This window comes from Oncorhynchus gorbuscha, linkage group LG25 (genome assembly GCF_021184085.1).
Source record: "Oncorhynchus gorbuscha isolate QuinsamMale2020 ecotype Even-year linkage group LG25, OgorEven_v1.0, whole genome shotgun sequence".
Classification (NCBI taxonomy): Eukaryota; Metazoa; Chordata; class Actinopteri; order Salmoniformes; family Salmonidae; genus Oncorhynchus; species Oncorhynchus gorbuscha.
The window spans coordinates 43,874,586-43,899,146 of record NC_060197.1 but is presented as its reverse complement, the minus strand read 5'-3'; the positions used below and the strand labels follow the sequence as shown (position 1 = coordinate 43,899,146).

General features: G+C 47.7%; 1 protein-coding gene across 1 annotated transcript in view; it reads right to left on the bottom strand.

The window, feature by feature from the left end:
• The window catches only part of LOC124013643 (NACHT and WD repeat domain-containing protein 2), an 83,315-nt gene that overhangs the window by 6,175 nt on the left and 52,579 nt on the right, over positions 1 to 24,561 (bottom strand). Inside the window, exons 5-7 of the mRNA XM_046327999.1 lie at positions 12,208 to 12,411; positions 4,418 to 4,568; positions 1,766 to 2,355 (exon numbers count right to left, since the gene is read on the bottom strand). Coding sequence (XP_046183955.1) covers positions 1,766 to 2,355; positions 4,418 to 4,568; positions 12,208 to 12,411 — 945 coding nt within the window. The remainder of the gene's footprint in view (positions 1 to 1,765; positions 2,356 to 4,417; positions 4,569 to 12,207; positions 12,412 to 24,561) is intronic.

Sequence of the window (24,561 nt, the reverse complement as noted above, 5' to 3'; positions counted from 1 at the left end):
CGCACCGCTAAAGCTAACTCTCTCTCCTCTGCTCTCATCCTTCTAGACCTATCGGCTGCCTTCGATACTGTGAACCATCAGATCCTCCTCTCCACCCTCTCCGAGTTGGGCATCTCCGGCGCGGCCCACGCTTGGATTGCGTCCTACCTGACAGGTCGCTCCTACCAGGTGGCGTGGCGAGAATCTGTCTCCTCACCACGCGCTCTCACCACTGGTGTCCCTCAGGGCTCTGTTCTAGGCCCTCTCCTATTCTCGCTATACACCAAGTCACTTGGCTCTGTCATAACCTCACATGGTCTCTCCTATCATTGCTATGCAGACGACACACAATTAATCTTCTCCTTTCCCCCTTCTGATGACCAGGTGGCGAATCGCATCTCTGCATGTCTGGCAGACATATCAGTGTGGATGACGGATCACCACCTCAAGCTGAACCTCGGCAAGACGGAGCTGCTCTTCCTCCTGGGGAAGGACTGCCCGTTCCATGATCTCGCCATCACGGTTGACAACTCCATTGTGTCCTCCTCCCAGAGCGCTAAGAACCTTGGCGTGATCCTGGACAACACCCTGTCGTTCTCAACTAACATCAAGGCGGTGGCCCGTTCCTGTAGGTTCATGCTCTACAACATCCGCAGAGTACGACCCTGCCTCACACAGGAAGCGGCGCAGGTCCTAATCCAGGCACTTGTCATCTCCCGTCTGGATTACTGCAACTCGCTGTTGGCTGGGCTCCCTGCCTGTGCCATTAAACCCCTACAACTCATCCAGAACGCCGCAGCCCGTCTGGTGTTCAACCTTCCCAAGTTCTCTCACGTCACCCCGCTCCTCCGCTCTCTCCACTGGCTTCCAGTTGAAGCTCGCATCCGCTACAAGACCATGGTGCTTGCCTACGGAGCTGTGAGGGGAACGGCACCTCAGTACCTCCAGGCTCTGATCAGGCCCTACACCCAAACAAGGGCACTGCGTTCATCCACCTCTGGCCTGCTCGCCTCCCTACCACTGAGGAAGTACAGCTCCCGCTCAGCCCAGTCAAAACTGTTCGCTGCTCTGGCCCCCAATGGTGGAACAAACTCCCTCACGACGCCAGGACAGCGGAGTCAATCACCACCTTCCGGAGACACCTGAAACCCCACCTCTTTAAGGAATACCTAGGATAGGATAAGTAATCCCTCTCACCCCCCCTTTAAGATTTAGATGCACTATTGTAAAGTGACTGTCCCACTGGATGTCATAAGGTGAATGCACCAATTTGTAAGTCGCTCTGGATAAGAGCGTCTGCTAAATGACTTAAATGTAATGTAAATGTAACAGACAGGCTAGTAAGTGGACAGTGATCTCACACACACACACACACACACACACACACACACACACACACACACACACACACACACACACACACACACACACACACACACACACACACACACACACACACACACACACACACACACACACACACACACACACACACACACACACACACACACACACACACACACACACACACAGGCACAAGTGCATAGTTGATGGATGGACTTACATCCATCAAACTAACACAGATGGATAATGCATGCGTAACGAGCACATCGACACCCTCTTACACACAGACAGACGCACTCAAGCGGACGAACACAGATAGACCCCAAAATGTACATTATCCCTCACACAAATGCCTTGTTGTGATTGATAAAGCCTTTCATTTATTATTGCAACATCTAAACCAGGAAGTCCCATTAAGACCCCCAACAGTACAGTCAATCACCTGTTTGGCCACCTGGGCCAGCAGCAATGTCTTCCCCGTGCAGGGCCCACCGTAGACCACCAGGGGGCTCATCCTACTCCCTTTAGAAGGCAGCAGATACTTCTGCACCAGGTCCAGCGTCTCGCTCTTATAATCGTAGAAGGCCGAGAAGTTCTTACACAGGGAGAGGTGCTGGAGGATCTCGTCGTACAAGGGGTCGGTCTCTGTGTCAAAGTTCTGCTGGACCGTGGCCTGGATGATGTCAACCATATCCTCGTAGAACTGTTTACACAAGCCTTCCACGTAGTGGCTCTCCACTTCCTGGGAGTAGCCTAGCTTCATGTCGCAGTGCGTCACAGAGGAGTAGACCCGGAGGTTGGACGAGGCCACCACCGTGGGGATAAACTCGTCTCGTACTTTTAAAAGACGTTCGTAGGCTTCCTGGTTACGCATGACACGGTCCTCGGCGACGACGATGTCCATGTACTTGGCCATCTCCGGGAGTTTGGCATGCCGGTCGAAGTTGGAGATCTTGCGTATATAGCAGACACACTTCTTGAGGAAGGCAGGCGTTTGTTTGCCCAAGGCAAAGTCCAACTCATCCTCCAAGGCTGAAAAACGGGAGAAAACAAAAACAAACAATCAATTAAAAGTCAGAACATTTTTGTCCTTGAAGAAACTGGCTATATAATATTTCTGAGGAGTCAGGCTAATCCACACATGATTTGGAGTCTTAAAATTGTTCAAAGTTACGTGAGTTATTGTTTCTGAACCTACACTACAGGCCTACTACTTTTCTAAGTAGCTTTAAAAAAAGGCTGGCACTGGGTTCTGTTGTGAGCTCCTAAGCTTGTCTTCAAAACAGACTTGGGAGATTTGCGAGTCTTTAAGTAAAGCCACACAGATTCTGGCAGTCTTTTTTTAGCCTGCCTTTAGTCTACGATTAGATATGTTTCCACTAAGCCTTGTTTGAGACGGTTGATACAATCACATAACCAACATTGCAGCCCCCGGCCCCCCCCTCCCCCTCAAAACATTGCAGCCTCCCCCCCCCCCCTCAAAACATTGCAGCCCCATGCCCCCCTCAAAACATTGCAGCCCCCTCCCTCTCAAAGAGCCGGTTCTACTGAAACTCTGCCAGCATCTCCCGTGTCGCCCACACTGCAGCTATAGAGTAGACGGTAAGAGAAGACAGAGGGGAAAGAAAGGGGAGATAAACGTTGTTTGAAGCTCGGTATAGTCAATTAACTGGCATACTGAATGTCCCCCCCCCCCCCCCCCCCCCCGTACACATTAACATTGGCTATGCCTTTGAACCAATCAAACATAGAAATCTGCATGGTGATCAAGTAAAATGACTTTGTGTCAATTTGTCCACAGCGTATATGTGTATATATATATATGCCATTTAGCAGACGCTTTTATCCAAAGCGACTTACAGTCATGTGTGCATACATTCTACGTATGGGTGGTCCCGGGGATCGAACCCACTACCCTGGCATTACAAGCGCCATGCTCTACCAACTGAGCTACAGAATATATGGCTCAGCAGGGGAACATAGCAGGAAACAATCCCCAAACTCCCCAAACTCTCCCTATATTCATTACAAAACAGGCTGCTGCTAGCAGTGTTGCTGCGTTCTCTCCAGGTACAAACACCTAGCCTACAGAGAAACCCAGCGGCATCCACGATGCCCATGTCCCACAAAACTCAACCAACATCACATCAGTCTAGAAAGGCTACAGAGAAACCCCAGCGGCACCCATGATGCATCAGAAAGGCTACAGAGATATGCCCAGAGAAACACCTTACAGACACCGGGAACACACTTACTTTCTCTTTCACCCTCAAAATGGGTGACAGTGTCCAATTCAATCAGAGATGATTACATTAACCCAAAATGGAGTGACTTTTAGTGTAATTAGACCCAATTTGTAATACTTTAGGAGCCCTCTAGGGCAGACCTACTTTAAATTGTACACACGGAGAGATATTGTTGCCCTGTTGCCAGTGAAGAACACACACCATTGTAAATACAACCCATATTTATGCTTATTTATTTTATCTTGTGTCCTTTAACTATTTGTACATTGTTAAAACACTGTATATATATATATATAATATGACATTTGTAATGTCTGTTACAATTTGTAATGTTTTGAAACTTCTGTATGTGTAATGTTTACTGTTCATTTTTATTGTTTATTTCACTTTATATATTCACTTTATATATTATCTACCTCACTTGCTTTGGCAATGTTAACACGTGTTTCCCATGCCAATAAAGCCCTTGAATTGAAACTGAATTGATATTTTATTTAAGGGACTATATCTAGTCTGCATGTGTCGGTTTATCTCTATGTTCCGTATCAGTAGAAACTCCCTGATGGTACATTAGCTCATGAGGAAAGCTGATTGCTACCACAAAATCATCATAATAATGACTTAACTGATTTAACTAAAGCCTTCCCCAGTTAAATGTTTTAGGAGGTCAAATGAACACACGCACACACACACACACACACACATCTTGGTTGTACAATATAGTTCAGTAAAACAAGAAAACACCACAACACAAAATAACACAATATACTATACTGAGTTTGATGGTATAACACCATAGAAGAAGAAGAAGAAGAAGAAGAAGAAGGGGACAGGAGTAGCCTTCATACCAGAGCAGAGGAATTTCTTGGCCTGAGGGGGCTTCATGGTGCCCTTCTCCTGGAGCTGCAGGACAGACCTACGGAAGATCCCCTTGATCTCCTCAGACACGTTCCTCCACGCCTTGTCGTTCTTCGTCTTGGCTGCACTGCTCGACTCCATCTGTAGAAGACAGGGAGATAAAGGGAGTTTTTTGTCATGTTGAAATTGACGCACAGTTCAGCTTTTTTGTTGTTTGTTGTTGTAGTAACATATAGAGGAGATTAAACAATCAGTAACTAGCTCGATTGGTTTTGATGATTTTAGACGGCAGTCTGAACCAAGCCAGAGACCTACTGTGTACAGCAAGGCAAAAGGAAGGAACTTAAAGTTAAGTTGGTAAATGGTAGTAACTGTTGAAGTTGTTTGGGCCCACAACAAATCGATGCAATACAGTGCAGTATCTCCACAAGCTGAACTGGACAACACAGAGATAGTATAGAGGACATCTATATCTGCTGATACCAATAGAACTACAGTAGATATCCTTTTGAAATTTTATACTTTTAATTTTACCTTTAGTTATCTAGGCAAGTCAGTTAAGAACAAATTCTTATTTTCAATGATGGCCTAGGAACAGTGGGTTAACTGCCTGTTCAGGGGCAGAACGACAGATTTGTACCTTGTCAGCTCTGGGGTTTGAACTAGTCCAACGCTCTAACCACTAGGCTACCTGCCGCCACTACAATCTAACCATTAGGCTACCTGCCGCCCCTCCACTCTAACCACTAGGCTACCTGCCGCCCCTACACTCTAACCACTAGGCTACCTGCCGCCCCTACACTCTAACCACTAGGATACCTGACGCCCCTACACTCTAACCACTAAGCTACCTGCCGCCCCTACACTCTAACCACTAGGCTACCTGCCGCCCCTACACTCTAACCACTAGGCTACCTGCCGCCCCTACACTCTAACCACTAGGCTACCTGCCGCCCCAACACTCTAACCACTAGGCTACCTGCCGCCCCTACACTCTAACCACTAGCCTACCTGCCACTAGGCCCCAACACTCTAACCACTAGGCTACCTGCCGCCCACTCTAACCACTCTAACCACTAGGCTACCTGCCGCCCCTCTAACCACTCTAACCACTCTAACCACTAGGCTACCTGCCGCCCCTACACTCTAACCACTAGGCTACCTGCCGCCCCTAACCACTAACCACTAGGCTACCTACCGCCCCTCTAACCACTCCTAACCACCACTAGGCTACCTGCCGCCCCTACACTCTAACCACTAGGCTACTCCCCTAACCACTAACCACTAGGGTACCCTAACCACTAGCTACTCTACACTCTAACCACTAGGCTACCTGCTACCTGCCCCACTCTAACACTCTAACCACTAGGCTACCCTAACCACTAGGCTACCTGCCCCCCTACACTCTAACCACTAGGCTACCTGCCGCCCCTACACTCTAACCACTAGGCTACCTGCCGCCCCTACCACTCTAACCACTAGGCTACCTGCCGCCCCTACACTCTAACCACTAGGCTACCTGCCGCCCCTACACTCTAACCACTAGGCTACCTGCCGCCCCTAACCACTCCTAACCTCTCTAACCACTAGGCTACCTGCCGCCCCTACACTCTAACCACTAGGCTACCTGCCGCCCCCACACTCTAACCACTAGGCTACCTGCCGCCCTACACTCTAACCACTAGGCTACCTGCCGCCCCTACACTCTAACCACTAGGCTACCACTCTAACCACTAGGCTACCTGCCGCCCCTACACTCTAACCACTAGGCTACCTGCCGCCCCTACACTCTAACCACTAGGCTACCTGCCCCCCTACACTCTAACCACTAGGCTACCCTGGCTAACCACTAGGCCCCTACACTCTAACCACTAGGCTACCTGCCGCCCCTCCACTCTAACCACTAACCACTAGGCTACCTGCCCCCTACACTCTAACCCCTACCTGCCGCCCCTACACTCTAACCACTAGACTCTAACCACCTGCCCCTACACTCCCACTACACTCTAACCACTAGGCTACCTGCCGCCCCTCCACTCTAACCACTAGACTACCTGCCGCCCCTCCACTCTAACCACTAGGCTACCTGCCGCCCCTACACTCTAACCACTAGACTACCTGCCGCCCCTACACTCTAACCACTAGGCTACCTGCCGCCCCTCCACTCTAACCACTAGACTACCTGCCGCCCCTCCACTCTAACCACTAGGCTACCTGCCGCCCCTACACTCTAACCACTAGACTACCTGCCGCCCCTACACTCTAACCACTAGGCTACCTGCCGCCCCTAGGCTACTCTAACCACTAGACTACCTGCCGCCCCTCTAACCACTAGGCTCTAACCACTAGACTACCTGCCGCCCCTACACTCTAACCACTAGACTACCTGCCGCCCCTACACTCTAACCACTAGACTACCTGCCGCCCCTCCACTCTAACCACTAGACTACCTGCCGCCCCTACACTCTAACCACTAGGCTACCTGCCGCCCCGCCAATCCTTGGAGAGCAGTGGAGGCTGCTGAGGGGAAGACGGCTCTTAATAGCGGCTGGAATGGCGCGAATGGCATCAAACACATAGAAACCATGCGTATTTGATACCATTCCTCTGATTCAACCTCAGGCATTACCACGAGCCTGTTGCCCCCAATTAAGGAGCCACCAACCCCCTGTGCTGGAGACAGGAAGTTCATGAGATTCACGAGAGAAGGTTCCAGGAGGCCAACTGTGCTGTTCTCCTCCATCAAACCTCCAACCAAGAGGAGGAGCCGCATTGAGTGACACAAGCGCTAAATGTTCAGCTAGCCAAAGTCGGCATGCTAAAAGCTAGTACTAGGTGACCGTCAAACAGGCATGCACAAACGTTCAGCTACCCGCTACAGCGTACTTATAATGATTTACTTAACTAACTAGCCGAGCGCTGTAGTTACACTGTAGTTACACAGTGCGCCAAATATACCAGGTGTAGTCGACCTTACAGTGAAATGCAAACAGGTGTAGTAGACCTTACAGTGAAATGCTGAATACAACAGGTGTGGTCGACCTTACAGTGAAATGCTGAATACAACAGGTGTGGTCGACCTTACAGTGAAATGCTGAATACAACAGGTGTAGTCGACCTTACAGTGAAATGCTGAATACAACAGGTGTAGTAGACCTCGCAGTGAAATGCTGAATACACCAGGTGTAGTAGACCTCGCAGTGAAATGCTGAATACAACAGGTGTAGTAGACCTCGCAGTGAAATGCTGAATACAACAGGTGTAGTAGACCTCGCAGTGAAATGCTGAATACAACAGGTGTAGTCGACCTCACAGTGAAATCCTGAATACAACAGGTGTAGTCGACCTTACAGTGAAATGCTGAATACAACAGGTGTAGTAGACCTTGCAGTGAAATGCTAAATACAACAGGTGTAGTAGACCTCACAGTGAAATGCTGAATACAACAGGTGTAGTAGACCTCACAGTGAAATGTTGAATACAACAGGTGTAGTAGACCTCACAGTGAAATGCTGAATACAACAGGTGTAGTTGACCTTACAGTGAAATGCTGAATACAACAGGTGTAGTATACTTCACAGTGAAATGATGAATACAACAGGTGTAGTAGACCTCACAGTGAAATGCTGAATACAACAGGTGTAGTAGACCTCACAGTGAAATTCTGAATACAACAGGTGTAGTAGACCTTACAGTGAAATGCTGAATACAACAGGTGTAGTAGACCTCACAGTGAAATGCTGAATACAACAGGTGTAGTAGACCTTACAGAGAAATGCTGAATACAACAGGTGTAGTAGACCTTACAGTGAAATGCTGAATACAACAGGTGTAGTAGACCTCACAGTGAAATGCTGAATACAACAGGTGTAGTAGACCTTACAGTGAAATGCTGAATACAACAGGTGTAGTAGACCTTACAGTGAAATGCTGAATACAACAGGTGTAGTAGACCTTACAGTGAAATGCTGAATACAACAGGTGTAGTAGACCTCACAGTGAAATGCTGAATACAACAGGTGTAGTAGACCTCACAGTGAAATGATGAATACAACAGGTGTAGTAGACCTCACAGTACAGTGAAATGCTTACAGTGAAATGCTGAATACAAGTAAAATAACAGGTATAGTAGACCTTACAGTTAAATGCTGAATACAACAGGTGTAGTAGACCTTACAGTTAAATGCTGAATACAACAGGTGTAGTAGACCTCACAGTGAAATGCTGAATACAACAGGTGTAGTAGACCTTACAGTTAAATGCTGAATACAACAGGTGTAGTAGACCTGTACAGTTAAATGCTGAATACAACAGGTGTAGTTAGACCTGTAGTTACAGTTACACTGTAGTAAATGCTGAATACAACAGGTGTGACATGGGGACTGTGAGACCCACAGATATGTTAACACAGTGAAATGCTGAATACAACACTGGTGTAGTTAGACCTGTGACAGTGAAATGCTGAATACAACAGGTGTAGTAGACCTTACAGTAAATGCTAAATACAACAGGTGTAACTGTAGACACAGTTACAGTGAAATGCTGAATACAACAGGTGTAGTAGACCTATGTTAACTGCTAGTGCCAAGTCAAGTAAGATCACAAAGCTGAATACATAGTTACACTGGTTACTGTAGTAGACCTTAGCAGTGAAATGCTGAATACAACAGGTGTAGTAGACCTCACTGTAGTGACATGGGGACTGTGACAGCTGCACGGAGAGCCACAGATAGTGAAATGCTTACATGGGGACTAAAAGCCCTTAACCAACAATAAGATCAGTTTTAAGAAAAATAAGTGTCAAGTAAAAAACGGAGAGCCACAGATAGATAAGTACAAAGATAAAAAAGTAAAAATAATAATTAATTAAATGAGCAGCTGCAGTAAAATAACAATAAGATGAGTTACTGTAGTTACTATATTATTGTCCAAACACAGGCATGGACAAGCTGCACGTTATGTTAACTGCTAGTGCCCACAGTAAGATCACAGTGTTACTTACAATGCTTAACAAAGCTTAACTAACTGTAGCCACTGCATGCTGTAGTTACACTGTAGTTACTGTAATTACACTGTAGTTACTGTAGTTACTGTAATGACACTGTAGTTACTGTAGTTACACTGTAGTTACATGGGGACTGTGACAGCTGCAAGACACAGATATGTTACTGCTAGTGACCAAGTCACAGTAAGATCACAAAGCTTTAGTTACTGTAGTTACTATAGTTACACTGTAGTTACTGTAGTTACACTGTAGTGGGGACACAGCTGCAGGAGACTATGTTAACTGTAGTTACAAAGCTTTAGTTACTGTAGTTACTATAGTTACACTGTAGTTACTGTAGTTACACTGTAGTTACTACTGTGACAGCTGCACGGAGTGCAGATATGTTAACTGCTAGTGCCAGTCACAGTAAGATCACAAAGCTTTAGTTACTGTAGTTACTATAGTTACACTGTAGTTACTGTAGTTACACTGTAGTGACATGGGGACTGTGACAGCTGCACGGAGACAGCCTACAGTTACACTGTACTATAGTTACACTGTAGTTACTGTAGTTACACTGTAGTGACACTGTCAGCTGCACTATGTTAAGCTATCACAAAGTTACTTTAGTTACTGTAGTTACTATAGTTACACTGTAGTTACTGTAGTTACACTGTAGTGACATGGGGACTGTGACAGCTGCACGTTAGAGCTGTAGTTACACAGATATGTTTACACTGCTAGTTACACTGCCAAGTCACAGTAAGATCACAAAGCTTTAGTTACTGTAGTTACTATAGTTACACTGTAGTTACTGTAGTTACACTGTAGTGACATGGGACTGTGACAGCTGCACGGAGAGCCACAGATATGTTAACTGCTAGTGCCAAGTCACAGTAAGATCACAAAGCTTTAGTTACTGTAGTTACTATAGTTACACTGTAGTTACTGTAGTTACACTGTAGTGACATGGGGACTGTGACAGCTGCACGGAGAGCCACAGATATGTTAACTGCTAGTGCCAAGTCACAGTAAGATCACAAAGCTTTAGTTACTGTAGTTACTATAGTTACACTGTAGTTACTGTAGTTACACTGTAGTGACATGGGGACTGTGACAGCTGCACGGAGAGCCACAGATATGTTAACTGCTAGTGCCAAGTCACAGTAAGATCACAAAGCTTTAGTTACTGTAGTTACTATAGTTACACTGTAGTTACTGTAGTTACACTGTAGTGACATGGGGACTGTGACAGCTGCACGGAGAGCCACAGATATGTTAACTGCTAGTGCCAAGTCACAGTAAGATCACAAAGCTTTAGTTACTGTAGTTACTATAGTTACACTGTAGTTACTGTAGTTACACTGTAGTGACATGGGGACTGTGACAGCTGCACGCTGAGAGAGCCACAGATATGTTTACTGCTAGTGCCAAGTCACAGTAAGATCACAAAGCTTTAGTTACTGTAGTTACTATAGTTACACTGTAGTTACTGTAGTTACACTGTAGTGACATGGGGACTGTGACAGCTGCACGGAGAGCCACAGATATGTTTACTGCTAGTGCCAAGTCACAGTAAGATCACAAAGCTTTAGTTACTGTAGTTACTATAGTTACACTGTAGTTACTGTAGTTACACTGTAGTGACATGGGGACTGTGACAGCTGCACGGAGAGCCACAGATATGTTTACTGCTAGTGCCAACTAGCAGTAGATCACAAAGCTTTAGTTACTGTAGTTACTATAGTTACACTGTAGTTACTGTAGTTACACTGTAGTGACATGGGGACTGTGACAGCTGCACGGAGAGCCACAGATATGTTTACTGCTAGTGCCAAGTCACAGTAAGATCACAAAGCTTTAGTTACTGTAGTTACTATAGTTACACTGTAGTTACTGTAGTTACACTGTAGTGACATGGGGACTGTGACAGCTGCACGGAGAGCCACAGATATGTTTACTGCTAGTGCCAAGTCACAGTAAGATCACAAAGCTTTAGTTACTGTAGTTACTATAGTTACACTGTAGTTACTGTAGTTACACTGTAGTGACATGGGGACTGTGACAGCTGCACGGAGAGCCACAGATATGTTTACTGCTAGTGCCAACTAGCAGTAGATCTCAAAGCTTCTAAGAAAGTGCAAAGGTGAATCTTTATAGGTATCAAACGTTCCACCGGAACAACACGTCCTAATGAGGGAAGCAACTTGAAGTCCAGGAGTTTTAAGAGAGCTGTTTCCCGGTGACTTTTACTGGCCAGTATTACGGGTGCTTTTTGTGAGCGTGAAGGGCGTAACAGTTTGCTTCGACTAAAAAAAGAGCAGAAAGGTTCCCTTTTTCCAATGTAAATAAATATGATACATATTTTTTAATTTCACCGACTTTGCTGATGTGGTTGTCCCACCTAGCTATCTTAAGATGAATGCACTTACTGTAAGTCTCTGGATAATAGCATCTGCTGCATATGGATGCTTCAGTATCTTGGCCTAGTCTCCCTGAGACCTACCTACTCAGGTCGTCTTTTTCCATATGATCCAAGAGAACAGTGGAGGCTGGTGGGAGGAGCTATAGGAGGACAGTGGAACGGTATCAATCACGTCACACACATGGGAACCACGTTTGACTCCGTTCCATGTCTTTCATTCCTGCCATTACGATGAGACTGTCCTCCTATAGTTCAACCCACCAGCCTCCACTGCAAGAGAACCCTGGCCACGTCCCACAGTCATTCCAGAATGACTGGGTCTGAGCATCAGTTCTGTAGGTTTTGAGGCAGAAGGGTTCAGATCTTACTGAGTTTTGGTAGTTCTTCAACATCTGGGCTTTGGGTTTGAGGTAGTAGGCCGGCGGCACTGAGTTCTCATCTCGACAGTACCACTCCTCCAGGATGTGTGTGTCTAGGCCTGCCTCCACCGCCGCATCCAAGATCATCTCAAACTCTGGAGCCTCCACCTCGCCCGGCACGCGGATACTGCCATACTTCTCTCCCACCAGCCCCTGGGAGGAAGAAAGAAAGACAGAGAGAGGTTGAACGGTCATCATCATCATCATCATCATCACTTGACTTTCTATGATGATTGGTTTTCAAGGTTTCTAGTTGCTCTCATTCTAGGAGTATCGTTGAGGCAATTTATGATTTTCACATTAAAGTGCCTTACGACAGCCTTTCATTTGTTTTCTGTGTATCGGGCTGCTATCTGCAAGGCATGTGGGTGTTATCTATTGGTATGTCAGCCTTGGCTTAGAGTTCACGCACGTACGTATGCACACACACACACACACACACACACACACACACACACACACACACACACACACACACACACACACACACACACACACACACACACACACACACACACACACACACACACACACACACACACACACACACACACACACACACACCGAGGCAGAGTGAGTGGTCAGGGCCATCCAGAGAGAGCTGATGTGCTGAGTGGAACAGGATTGTAATTGTTCTAAATGGTCTGTGATCCTTCTCAGTGTGTTGGTAGCTGCTTTGAACGGACATTAATCGAATGGAATGAAAACAACAGGAGTATGGGTTCGGTTCGTCGGTCAGTGGAGGCTGTTGAGAGGAGGACGGCTCATTAACAATGTCTGGAATGGAGTGAATGGAAACGGAATCAAACGGTATCAAGAGCTGATGAAGACAGCTTGTCCGTCGAAACGTTGGTTATTAGATGATTCAATTATTGCATCTGAGCTCCAAGAGTGAGAGGCTCTCCTTTTCTTTTTCCAGATTTCTACTCTGCTAGCCAGCACCTCTCCTAAACAGGTGTTCTACTCCGCTAGCCAGCACCTCACCTAAACAGGTGTTCTACTCTGCTAGCCAGCACCTCTCCTAAACAGGTGTTCTACTCTGCTAGCCGGCACCTCTCCTAAACAGGTGTTCTACTCTGCTAGCCAGCACCTCTCCTAAACAGGTGTTCTACTCTGCTAGCCAGCACCTCTCCTAAACAGCTGTTCTACTCTGCTAGCCAGCACCTCTCCTAACCAGGTGTTCTACTCTGCCAGCACCTCTCCTAAACAGCTGTTCTACTCTGCTAGCCAGCACCTCTCCTAAACAGGTGCTCTACTCTGCTAGCCAGCACCTCTCCTAAACAGGTGTTCTACTCTGCCAGCACCTCTCCTAAACAGGTGTTCTACTCTGCCAGCACCTCTCCTAAACAGCTGTTCTACTCTGCTAGCCAGCACCTCTCCTAAACAGGTGTTCTACTCTGCCAGCACCTCTCCTAAACAGGTGTTCTACTCTGCTAGCACCTCTCCTAACCAGGTGTTCTACTCTGCTAGCCAGCACCTCTCCTAAACAGGTGTTCTACTCTGCTAGCCAGCACCTCTCCTAAACAGGTGTTCTACTCTGCTAGCCAGCACCTCTCCTAAACATGTGTTCTACTCTGCTAGCCAGCACCTTTCCTAAACAGGTGTTCTACTCTGCTAGCCAGCACCTCTCCTAAACAGGTGTTCTACTCTGCTAGCCAGCACCTCCCCTAAACAGGTGTTCTACTCTGCTAGCCAGCACCTCCCCTAACCAGGTGTTCTACTCTGCTAGCCAGCACCTCTCCTAACCAGGTGTTCTACTCTGCTAGCCAGCACCTCTCCTAAACAGGTGTTCTACTCTGCTAGCACCTCTCCTAACCAGGTGTTCTACTCTGCTAGCCAGCACCTCTCCTAAACAGGTGTTCTACTCCGCTAGCACCTCTCCTAAACAGGTGTTCTACTCTGCTAGCCAGCACCTCTCCTAACCAGGTGTTCTACTCTGCTAGCACCTCTCCTAAACAGGTGTTCTAGTCTGCTAGCACCTCTCCTAAACAGGTGTTCTACTCTGCTAGCCAGCACCTCTCCTAACCAGGTGTTCTACTCTGCTAGCACCTCTCCTAAACAGGTGTTCTACTCTGCTAGCCAGCACCTCTCCTAACCAGGTGTTCTACTCTGCTAGCACCTCTCCTAAACAGGTGTTCTACTCTGCTAGCCAGCACCTCTCCTAAACAGGTGTTCTACTCTGCTAGCCAGCACCTCTCCTAACCAGGTGTTCTACTCTGCTAGCCAGCACCTCTCCTAAACAGGTGTTCTACTCTGCTAGCCAGCACCTCTCCTAACCAGGTGTTCTACTCTGCTAGCACCTTTCCTAAACAGGTGTTCTACTCTGCTAGCCAGCACCTCTCCTAACCAGGTGTTCTACTCTGCTAGCACCTTTCCTAAACAGGTGTTCTACTCTGCTAGCACCTCTCCTAACCAGGTGTTCTACTCTGCTAGCACCTTTCCTAAACAGGTGTTCTACTCTGCTAGCACCTCTCCTAACCAGGTGTTCTACTCTGCTAGCCAGCACCTCTCCTAACCAGGTGTTCTACTCTGCTAGCCAGCACCTCTCCTAAACAGGTGTTCTACTCTGCTAGCCAGCACCTCCCCTAACCAGGTGTTCTACTCTGCTAGCACCTTTCCTAAACAGGTGTTCTACTCTGCTAGCCAGCACCTCTCCTAACCAGGTGTTCTACTCTGCTAGCACCTTTCCTAAACAGGTGTTCTACTCTGCTAGCACCTCTCCTAACCAGGTGTTCTACTCTGCTAGCCAGCACCTCTCCTAACCAGGTGTTCTACTCTGCTAGCCAGCACCTCTCCTAAACAGGTGTTCTACTCTGCTAGCCAGCACCTCTCCCAAACAGGTGTTCTACTCTGCTAGCCAGCACCTCTCCTAACCAGGTGTTCTACTCTGCTAGCACCTCTCCTAACCAGGTGTTCTCTGCTCTGCTAGCCAGCACCTCTCCTAACCAGGTGTTCTACTCTGCTAGCCAGCACCTCTCCTAAACAGGTGTTCTACTCTGCTAGCCAGCACCTCTCCCAAACAGGTGTTCTACTCTGCTAGCCAGCACCTCTCCTAACCAGGTGTTCTACTCTGCTAGCACCTTTCCTAAACAGGTGTTCTACTCTGCTAGCACCTCTCCTAACCAGGTGTTCTACTCTGCTAGCCAGCACCTCTCCTAACCAGGTGTTCTACTCTGTTAGCCAGCACCTCTCCTAAACAGGTGTTCTACTCTGCTAGCCAGCACCTCTCCTAACCAGGTGTTCTACTCTGCTAGCCAGCACCTCTCCTAACCAGGTGTTCTACTCTGCTAGCCAGCACCTCTCCTAACCAGGTGTTCTACTCTGCTAGCCAGCACCTCTCCTAAACAGGTGTTCTACTCTGCTAGCCAGCACCTCTCCTAAACAGGTGTTCTACTCTGCTAGCCAGCACCTCTCCTAACCAGGTGTTCTACTCTGCTAGCCAGCACCTCTCCTAAACAGGTGTTCTACTCTGCTAGCCAGCACCTCTCCTAAACAGGTGTTCTACTCTGCTAGCCAGCACCTCTCCTAACCAGGTGTTCTACTCTGCTAGCACCTTTCCTAAACAGGTGTTCTACTCTGCTAGCACCTCTCCTAACCAGGTGTTCTACTCTGCTAGCCAGCACCTCTCCTAAACAGGTGTTCTAGTCTGCTAGCACCTCTCCTAAACAGGTGTTCTACTCTGCTAGCCAGCACCTCTCCTAACCAGGTGTTCTACTCTGCTAGCACCTCTCCTAAACAGGTGTTCTACTCTGCTAGCCAGCACCTCTCCTAACCAGGTGTTCTACTCTGCTAGCACCTCTCCTAAACAGGTGTTCTACTCTGCTAGCCAGCACCTCTCCTAAACAGGTGTTCTACTCTGCTAGCCAGCACCTCTCCTAACCAGGTGTTCTACTCTGCTAGCCAGCACCTCTCCTAACCAGGTGTTCTACTCTGCTAGCCAGCACCTCTCCTAACCAGGTGTTCTACTCTGCTAGCCAGCACCTCTCCTAACCAGGTGTTCTACTCTGCTAGCCAGCACCTCTCCTAAACAGGTGTTCTACTCTGCTAGCCAGCACCTCTCCTAACCAGGTGTTCTACTCTGCTAGCCAGCACCTCTCCTAACCAGGTGTTCTACTCTGCTAGCCAGCACCTCTCCTAACCAGGTGTTCTACTCTGCTAGCCAGCACCTCTCCTAACCAGGTGTTCTACTCTGCTAGCACCTTTCCTAAACAGGTGTTCTACTCTGCTAGCACCTCTCCTAACCAGGTGTTCTACTCTGCTAGCCAGCACCTCTCCTAACCAGGTGTTCTACTCTGCTAGCCAGCACCTCTCCTAAACAGGTGTTCTACTCTGCTAGCCAGCACCTCTCCCAAACAGGTGTTCTACTCTGCTAGCCAGCACCTCTCCTAACCAGGTGTTCTACTCTGCTAGCACCTCTCCTAACCAGGTGTTCTACTCTGCTAGCCAGCACCTCTCCTAACCAGGTGTTCTACTCTGCTAGCCAGCACCTCTCCTAAACAGGTGTTCTACTCTGCTAGCCAGCACCTCTCCCAAACAGGTGTTCTACTCTGCTAGCCAGCACCTCTCCTAACCAGGTGTTCTACTCTGCTAGCACCTTTCCTAAACAGGTGTTCTACTCTGCTAGCACCTCTCCTAACCAGGTGTTCTACTCTGCTAGCCAGCACCTCTCCTAACCAGGTGTTCTACTCTGCTAGCCAGCACCTCTCCTAAACAGGTGTTCTACTCTGCTAGCCAGCACCTCTCCTAACCAGGTGTTCTACTCTGCTAGCCAGCACCTCTCCTAACCAGGTGTTCTACTCTGCTAGCCAGCACCTCTCCTAACCAGGTGTTCTACTCTGCTAGCCAGCACCTCTCCTAAACAGGTGTTCTACTCTGCTAGCCAGCACCTCTCCTAAACAGGTGTTCTACTCTGCTAGCCAGCACCTCTCCTAACCAGGTGTTCTACTCTGCTAGCCAGCACCTCTCCTAAACAGGTGTTCTACTCTGCTAGCCAGCACCTCTCCTAAACAGGTGTTCTACTCTGCCAGCCAGCACCTCTCCTAACCAGGTGTGTGTTTGTTTCTCTGCTAGATCAAATGGTATCAAACATTCCATTCCACTCCATGCCAGCCATTACTATGAGCTGCCATCCCCTCAGCAGCCTCCACTGTTGTCAGCACATGGAAAAATGGAACTGAGAATGTATGCACATATAAGATAAGGTTAAAGGTTGTTGTCATGAATGCTATAATCGTCATCATTATCATCTTGAAGTGACACAAGCATCATCAACACTCTCTCCCTATAATAATTTAGCCAGGGATACAAAATGATATAAAACCCAACCACTCACACATGCTTGATAGAATAATAGTATTTGAATCACATAATCTCTGCCAACCAGGCTGAAATAATCTGCATGTCACAGTCGTCCTCCTCTTCATCTGAAGAGGAGAGGCGAGAAGGATCGGAGGACCAAAATGTGGCGTGGTATGTGTATATATTTAATTAAAGAAAGTACTGAACACAAAAACAATAAACAAATAACAACCGTGACGCTATAAATGAGACCTGTGCTGACACAAGCAACTAATATAGACAATCACCCACAAATACACAGTGCAACCCAGGCTACCTAAGTATGATTCTCAATCAGAGACAACTAATGACACCTGCCTCTGATTGAGAACCATACTTGGCCGAAACATAGAAATCCCAAAATCATAGAAAAACAAACATAGACTGCCCACCCCAACTCACGCCCTGACCATACTAAATAACGACAAAACAAAGGAAATAAAGGTCAGAACGTGACACTGCACTAACTAATTATCTTATCACTCAAAACTAGGGTCCCAAAGGGAGAGGATATTACTCAAAACTAGGGTCGCAGAGGGAGAGGATATTACTCACAACTAGGGTCGCAGATGGAGAGGATATTACTCAAAACTAGGGTCCCAAAGGGAGAGGATATTACTCAAAACTAGGGTCCCAAAGGGAGAGGATATTACTCAAAACTAGGGTCCCAAAGGGAGAGGATATTACTCAAAACTAGGGTCCCAAAGGGAGAGGATATTACTCAAAACTAGGGTCGCAGAGGGAGAGGATATTACTCACAACTAGGGTCGCAGATGGAGAGAATTTTGGTATCTTTCAAAACATTTTCAAAAACAAATCATATCAAATTTTATTTGTCACACGCACCTGTAAAGTCTGCTTCCATCTCACACTCTCAAACACGTAGATCCCCTGAACGCAGCTAACTCTCCAGCCCACTTTCCAGCTCACACTCTCAAACACGTAGATCCTCTGAACGCAGCTCACTCTCCAGCTCACTTTCCATCTCACACTCTCAAACACATAGATCCTCTGAACGCAGCTCACTCTCCAGACCACTTTCCATCTCACACTCTCAAACACATAGATCCCCTGAATGCAGCTCACTCTCCAGCCCACTTTCCAGCTCACACTCTCAAACACGTAGATCCTCTGAACACAGCCCACTTTCCATCTCACACTCTCAAACACATATATCCCCTGAAAGCAGCTAACTCTCCAGCTCACTTTCCATCTCACACTCTCAAACACATAGATCCTCTGAACGCAGCTCACTCTCCAGCCCACTTTCCAGCTCACACTCTCAAACACGTAGATCCTCTGAACGCAGCTCACTCTCCAGACCACTTTCCATCTCACACTCTCAAACACATATATCCCCTGAAAGCAGCTAACTCTCCAGCTCACTTTCCATCTCACACTCTCAAACACATAGATCCTCTGAACGCAGCTCACTCTCCAGACCACTTTCCATCTCACACTCTCAAACACAGAGATCCCCTGAATGCAGCTCACTCTCCAGATCCCAATCACCTGAATTCTGATCACCTGTTCACACACCTGTATGTCATTATCACACACTATTTAGTTCAGTTCTTTGCACCTCATCACTGTGAGGTATTATTTGCTTTGTGACACACGTCTAGTCGGAGTGCTGTTTGTACTGTGATCTACTCCTCCCATGTATGATAGGTTTTGCCTGCCTCACTAATGACGCCTTTTGCCTATTCCCTGCCTGGATGACGTTACTAGCCTTTTCCCTGCCTGTACTGTTGCCTTGTTGGACCTCCTGTGTATGACCTTCTGCCTGCCCCGGGACCCAGCTACCTGCCTCCTCCTGTGTATGACCTTCCTGCACCTGGACCCAGCTACCTGCCTCCTCCTGTGTATGACCTTCTGCCTGCCCCGGGACCCAGCTACCTGCCTCCTCCTGTGTATGACCTTCTGCTTGCCCCGGGACCCAGCTACCTGCCTCCTCCTGTGTATGACCTTCTGCCTGCCCCGGGACCCAGCTACCTGCCTCCTCCTGTGTATGACCTTCTGCCTGCCCCTGGACCCAGCTACCTGCCTCCTCCTGTGTATGACCTTCTGCCTGCCCCGGGACCCAGCTACCTGCCTCCTCCTGTGTATGACCTTCTGCCTGCCCCGGGACCCAGCTACCTGCCTCCTCCTGTGTATGACCTTCTGCCTGCCCCGGGACCCAGCTACCTGCCTCCTCCTGTGTATGACCTTCTGCCTGCCCCGGGACCCAGCTACCTGCCTCCTCCTGTGTATGACCTTCTGCCTGCCCCTGGACCCAGCTACCTGCCTCCTCCTGTGTATGACCTTCTGCCTGCCCCTGGACCCAGCTACCTGCCTCCTCCTGTGTATGACCTTCTGCCTGCCCCTGGACCCAGCTACCTGCCTCCTCCTGTGTATGACCTTCTGCCTGCCCCGGGACCCAGCTACCTGCCTCCTCCTGTGTATGACCTTCTGCCTGCCCCGGGACCCAGCTACCTGCCTCCTCCTGTGTATGACCTTCTGCCTGCCCCGGGACCCAGCTACCTGCCTCCTCCTGTGTATGATCTTCTGCCTGCCCCGGGACCCAGCTACCTGCCTCCTCCTGTGTATGACCTTCTGCCTGCCCCTGGACCCAGCTACCTGCCTCCTCCTGTGTATGACCTTCTGCCTGCCCCGGGACCCAGCTACCTGCCTCCTCCTGTGTATGACCTTCTGCCTGCCCTGGGACCCAGCTACCTGCCTCCTCCTGTGTATGACCTTCTGCCTGCCCCGGGACCCAGCTACCTGCCTCCTCCTGTGTATGACCTTCTGCCTGCCCCGGGACCCAGCTACCTGCCTCCTCCTGTGTATGACCTTCTGCCTGCCCCTGGACCCAGCTACCTGCCTCCTCCTGTGTATGACCTTCTGCCTGCCCCGGGACCCAGCTACCTGCCTCCTCCTGTGGTCCTTTACAACACCTGCGCTTGAAACCAGCTCTCTGTCTCCCATCGTGTTCATGACAGCACCGAATACAACAGGTTTAGACCTTACCGTGAAATCCTTACTTACAAGCCCTAACCAACAATGAAGTTCAATAAATAAGAGTTATGAAATTATTTATGAAATAAACTAATGTGAAAAAAATGTAAGATCAAGAAGTAAACCCAAGAAAAAAGTAACACAAGAAAAGTACATAACAATAACGAGGCTATATACTGGGGGCTATATATCTAGTGACCTTTTTTTGGGGGTATGTCAGATTATGACCGGTGTCTGTAATGATCTCTGCCCCTCTGTGCGGCCTTATCACATGTCAAATATTTTTAATAATTAAATTATTTAAAAAAAGGGGACAACTTTAAAACAAAATAAATATAAAACCATCAACATAGTGAATGTGGTTTTATTTATTTTATTTCACCTTTATTTAACCAGGTAGGCTGGTTATGAGGCTTTCCAGATTAAATACCCTTTATATTATGTTATATATATTTTACACAACTTGTACACTGCCTTAGGAAAGTATTCAGACCCTTTACTCAATACTTTCTTGAAGCACCTTTGGCAGTGATTACAACCTCAAGACTTCTTGGGTATGACGCTACAAACTTGGCACACCTGTATTTGGGGAGTTTCTCACATTCTTCTCTGCAGATTCTCTCAATCTCTGTCAGGTTGGATGGGGAGCGTTGCTGCACAACTATTTCAAGGAGAGCCCGTTGTATTGGCTGTGTGCTTAGGGTCGTGGTCCTGATGGAAGGTGAACCTCCGCCCTAGTCTGAGATCCTGAGGGCTCTCGAGCAGGTTTTCATCAAGGATCTCGCTGTACTTTGCTCCGTTCATCTTTGCCTTGATCCTGACTAGTCTCCCAGTCCCTGCAGCTGAAAAACATCCCCACAGCATGATGCTGCCACCACCATGCTTCACCGTAGGGATGGTACCAGGTTTCCTCCAGATGTGACGCTTGGCATTCAGGCCAAAGAGTTCAATCTTGGTTTCACCAGACCAGAGAATCTTGTTTCTCGTGGTCTGAGAATCTTTAGGTGCCTTTTGGCAAAATCCAAGTGGGTGTCATGTGCTTTTTACTGAGGAGTGGCTTCCGTCTGGCCACTCTACCATAAAGACCTGATTGGTGGAGTGCTGCAGAGAAGGTTGTCATTCTGGAAGGTTCTCCCATCTCAACAGAGGAACTCTAGACCTCTGTCAGTGACCATCGGGTTCTTTGATACCTCCCTGACCAAGGCCCTTCTCCCCCGATTGCTCAGTTTGGCCGGGCGGCCAGCTCTAGGAAGAGTCTTGGTGGTTCCAAACTCCTTTCATTTAAGAATGATGAAGGCCACTGTGTTCTTGGGGACCTTCAATGCTGCAGAAATGTTTTGGCACCCTTCCCCACATCTGTGCCTTGACCCAATCCTGTCTCAGAGCTCTACAGACAATTACCTCATGGCTTTCTAAAAACCAGTTTTGCTTTGTCATTATAGGGTATTGTGATGTCATTATGGGGTATTATGGTGTCATTATGGGGTATTGTGATGTCATTATGGGGCATTGTGTGTAGATTGCTGAGGGAATTGTTTTATTTAATCCACTTTAGAATAAGGCTGTGTTACGTTCCCCAGTTTATGTGTTGTAGTTTGTGTATTTGCATGTGTTTATTTCAGGAAATGGCTTCCTGAAATCCCTCAAGCAGCTGATTGGTCGACTCCATGGTTAATTGGAGAGCTGACCCCGCCCCCTCGTCAAGACGCAGCTGTCTCCAGTTACACATTCATTCTGAAGCTATATAAATACCAGTGTTCTGTTCAGGAGGGAGATTTTTGCTGGAGGTAGATTTGTTGGAGATTTTCTGGGAGGTCATTACAGAGATTTTCTGGGAGGTCATTACAGAGATTTTCTGGGAGGTCATTACAGAGATTTTCTGGGAGGTCATTACAGAGATTTTCTGGGAGGTCATTACAGAGATTTTCTGGGAGGTCATTACAGAGATTTTCTGGGAGGTCATTACAGAGATTTTCTGGGAGGTCATTACAGAGATTTTCTGGGAGGTCATTACAGAGATTTTCTGGGAGGTCATTACAGAGATTTTCTGGGAGGTCATTACAGAGATTTTCTGGGAGGTCATTACAGAGATTTTCTGGGAGGTCATTACAGAGATTTTCTGGGAGGTCATTACAGAGATTTTCTGGGAGTCATTACAGAGATTTTGCTAGAGAGTTCATTGCTGAGAGTTGGTATGTTTTGTGAGTTTGTTGCTCAGATAGAGCTTATTTGATGTCCTTTGTTTCTTAGTTTGTTTGTGAAATTGTTTAATATTCTGTTTCATTTGTTCCCAGGGGGGGAAGGGGAAGGCACCTAGGGAGTGCTTAGGCAAGATGCCCGCGGGCATACATATACCCGTAGCATATTCGCTGTCTAGGCACACTAGGTAAGACCTGGGCGGACCACCCCCTGTATTTTGGTTAGGGCACCAGGTGGTGCTAAGTAGTGGGTAGGCAGGTAAGATAGGAGAGGGGGGGGGGGCTTTGAGATTTACTTTCTTTGCTTTGGTTCCGTCCAGACCCTTTTCCCCATATTACCGTGTAAAGGAATAAAGTCCTTGTAAATGGTACCACATTCTGCCTGTTGTCATTCTTACTCGCACCTACAGTCCATACCTTTTTCACTTCACGGAGAGTTTAGTTGTAGCAGGGTGTTGCGTTCCCTCTTCATAGAGGCGTGCGTAACATAACCAGGGTTGGGGGTACCGGAGGACCAGGGTCGGGGGTGCTGGAGGACCAGGGTTGGGGGTGCTGGAGGACCAGGGTTGGGAAACACTGCTGGGGGTACTGGAGGACCAGGGTTGGGGGTGCTGGAGGACCAGGGTTGGGGGTGCTGGAGGACCAGGGTTGGGGGTACTGGAGGACCAGGGTTGGGGGTACTGGAAGACCAGGGTTGGGGGTACTGGAAGACCAGGGTTGGGGGTGCTGGAGGACCAGGGTTGGGGGTGCTGGAGGACCAGGGTTGGGGGTGCTGGAGGACCAGGGTTGGGGGTACTGGAAGACCAGGGTTGGGGGTACTGGAAGACCAGGGTAGGAAAATACCGGTCTATGTGACTTGTCGTATCTTCAGCTCTAAGTCTTGTCGATGAAAAGGCCTTTTTGATGAGAAACACTGAACAAGATCAAATGAGTGTCTTGTGTTTGGGATTGTGTGTCTTTTGAGATACAGCGAAATACATGTGAATGGGGTTAACTAGCTATTTTGTCCGCCAAAACCAATTTCTATTCGGGCCTGTTGGACAAAATTGAGGCAGTTCCCCTGAAATTGCTTGGCGAGGGATCTGAGGGAGAGAGTTAAGGCATGTCGGCTGTTTGAAAACACAAGTGACAGTCGTTTGTACATGGATGCTGACCGAGATCACAGAAAACTCGCTGACATGAAGGAAATGGAAAGTTTTGAAAGACAACGGGAGATGAGATACATTCTCCTCATTAGGAAATAGCAACAGCTCCAATCAAAGCCCTCAATCAGCTGTTTTCTTTTACAGAGCCAGTTTAAGGCAGAGTTTTGTGTGGGACTACAGAACAGTTTGTGTGGAACTACAGAACAGTTTGTGTGGAACTACAGAACAGTTTGTGTGGGACTACAGAACAGTTTGTGTGGGACTACAGAACAGTTTGTGTGGAACTACAGAACAGTTTGTGTGGAACTACAGAACAGTTTGTGTGGAACTACAGAACAGTTTGTGTGGAACTACAGAACAGTTTGTGTGGAACTACAGAACAGTTTGTGTGGAACTACAGAACAGTTTGTGTGGAACTACAGAATAGTTTGTGTGGAACTACAGAACAGTTTGTGTGGAACTACAGAACAGTTTGTGTGGAACTACAGAACAGTTTGTGTGGAACTACAGAACAGTTTGTGTGGAACTACAGAACAGTTTGTGTGGAACTACAGAACAGTTTGTGTGGAACTACAGAACAGTTTGTGTGGAACTACAGAATAGTTTGTGTGGAACTACAGAACAGT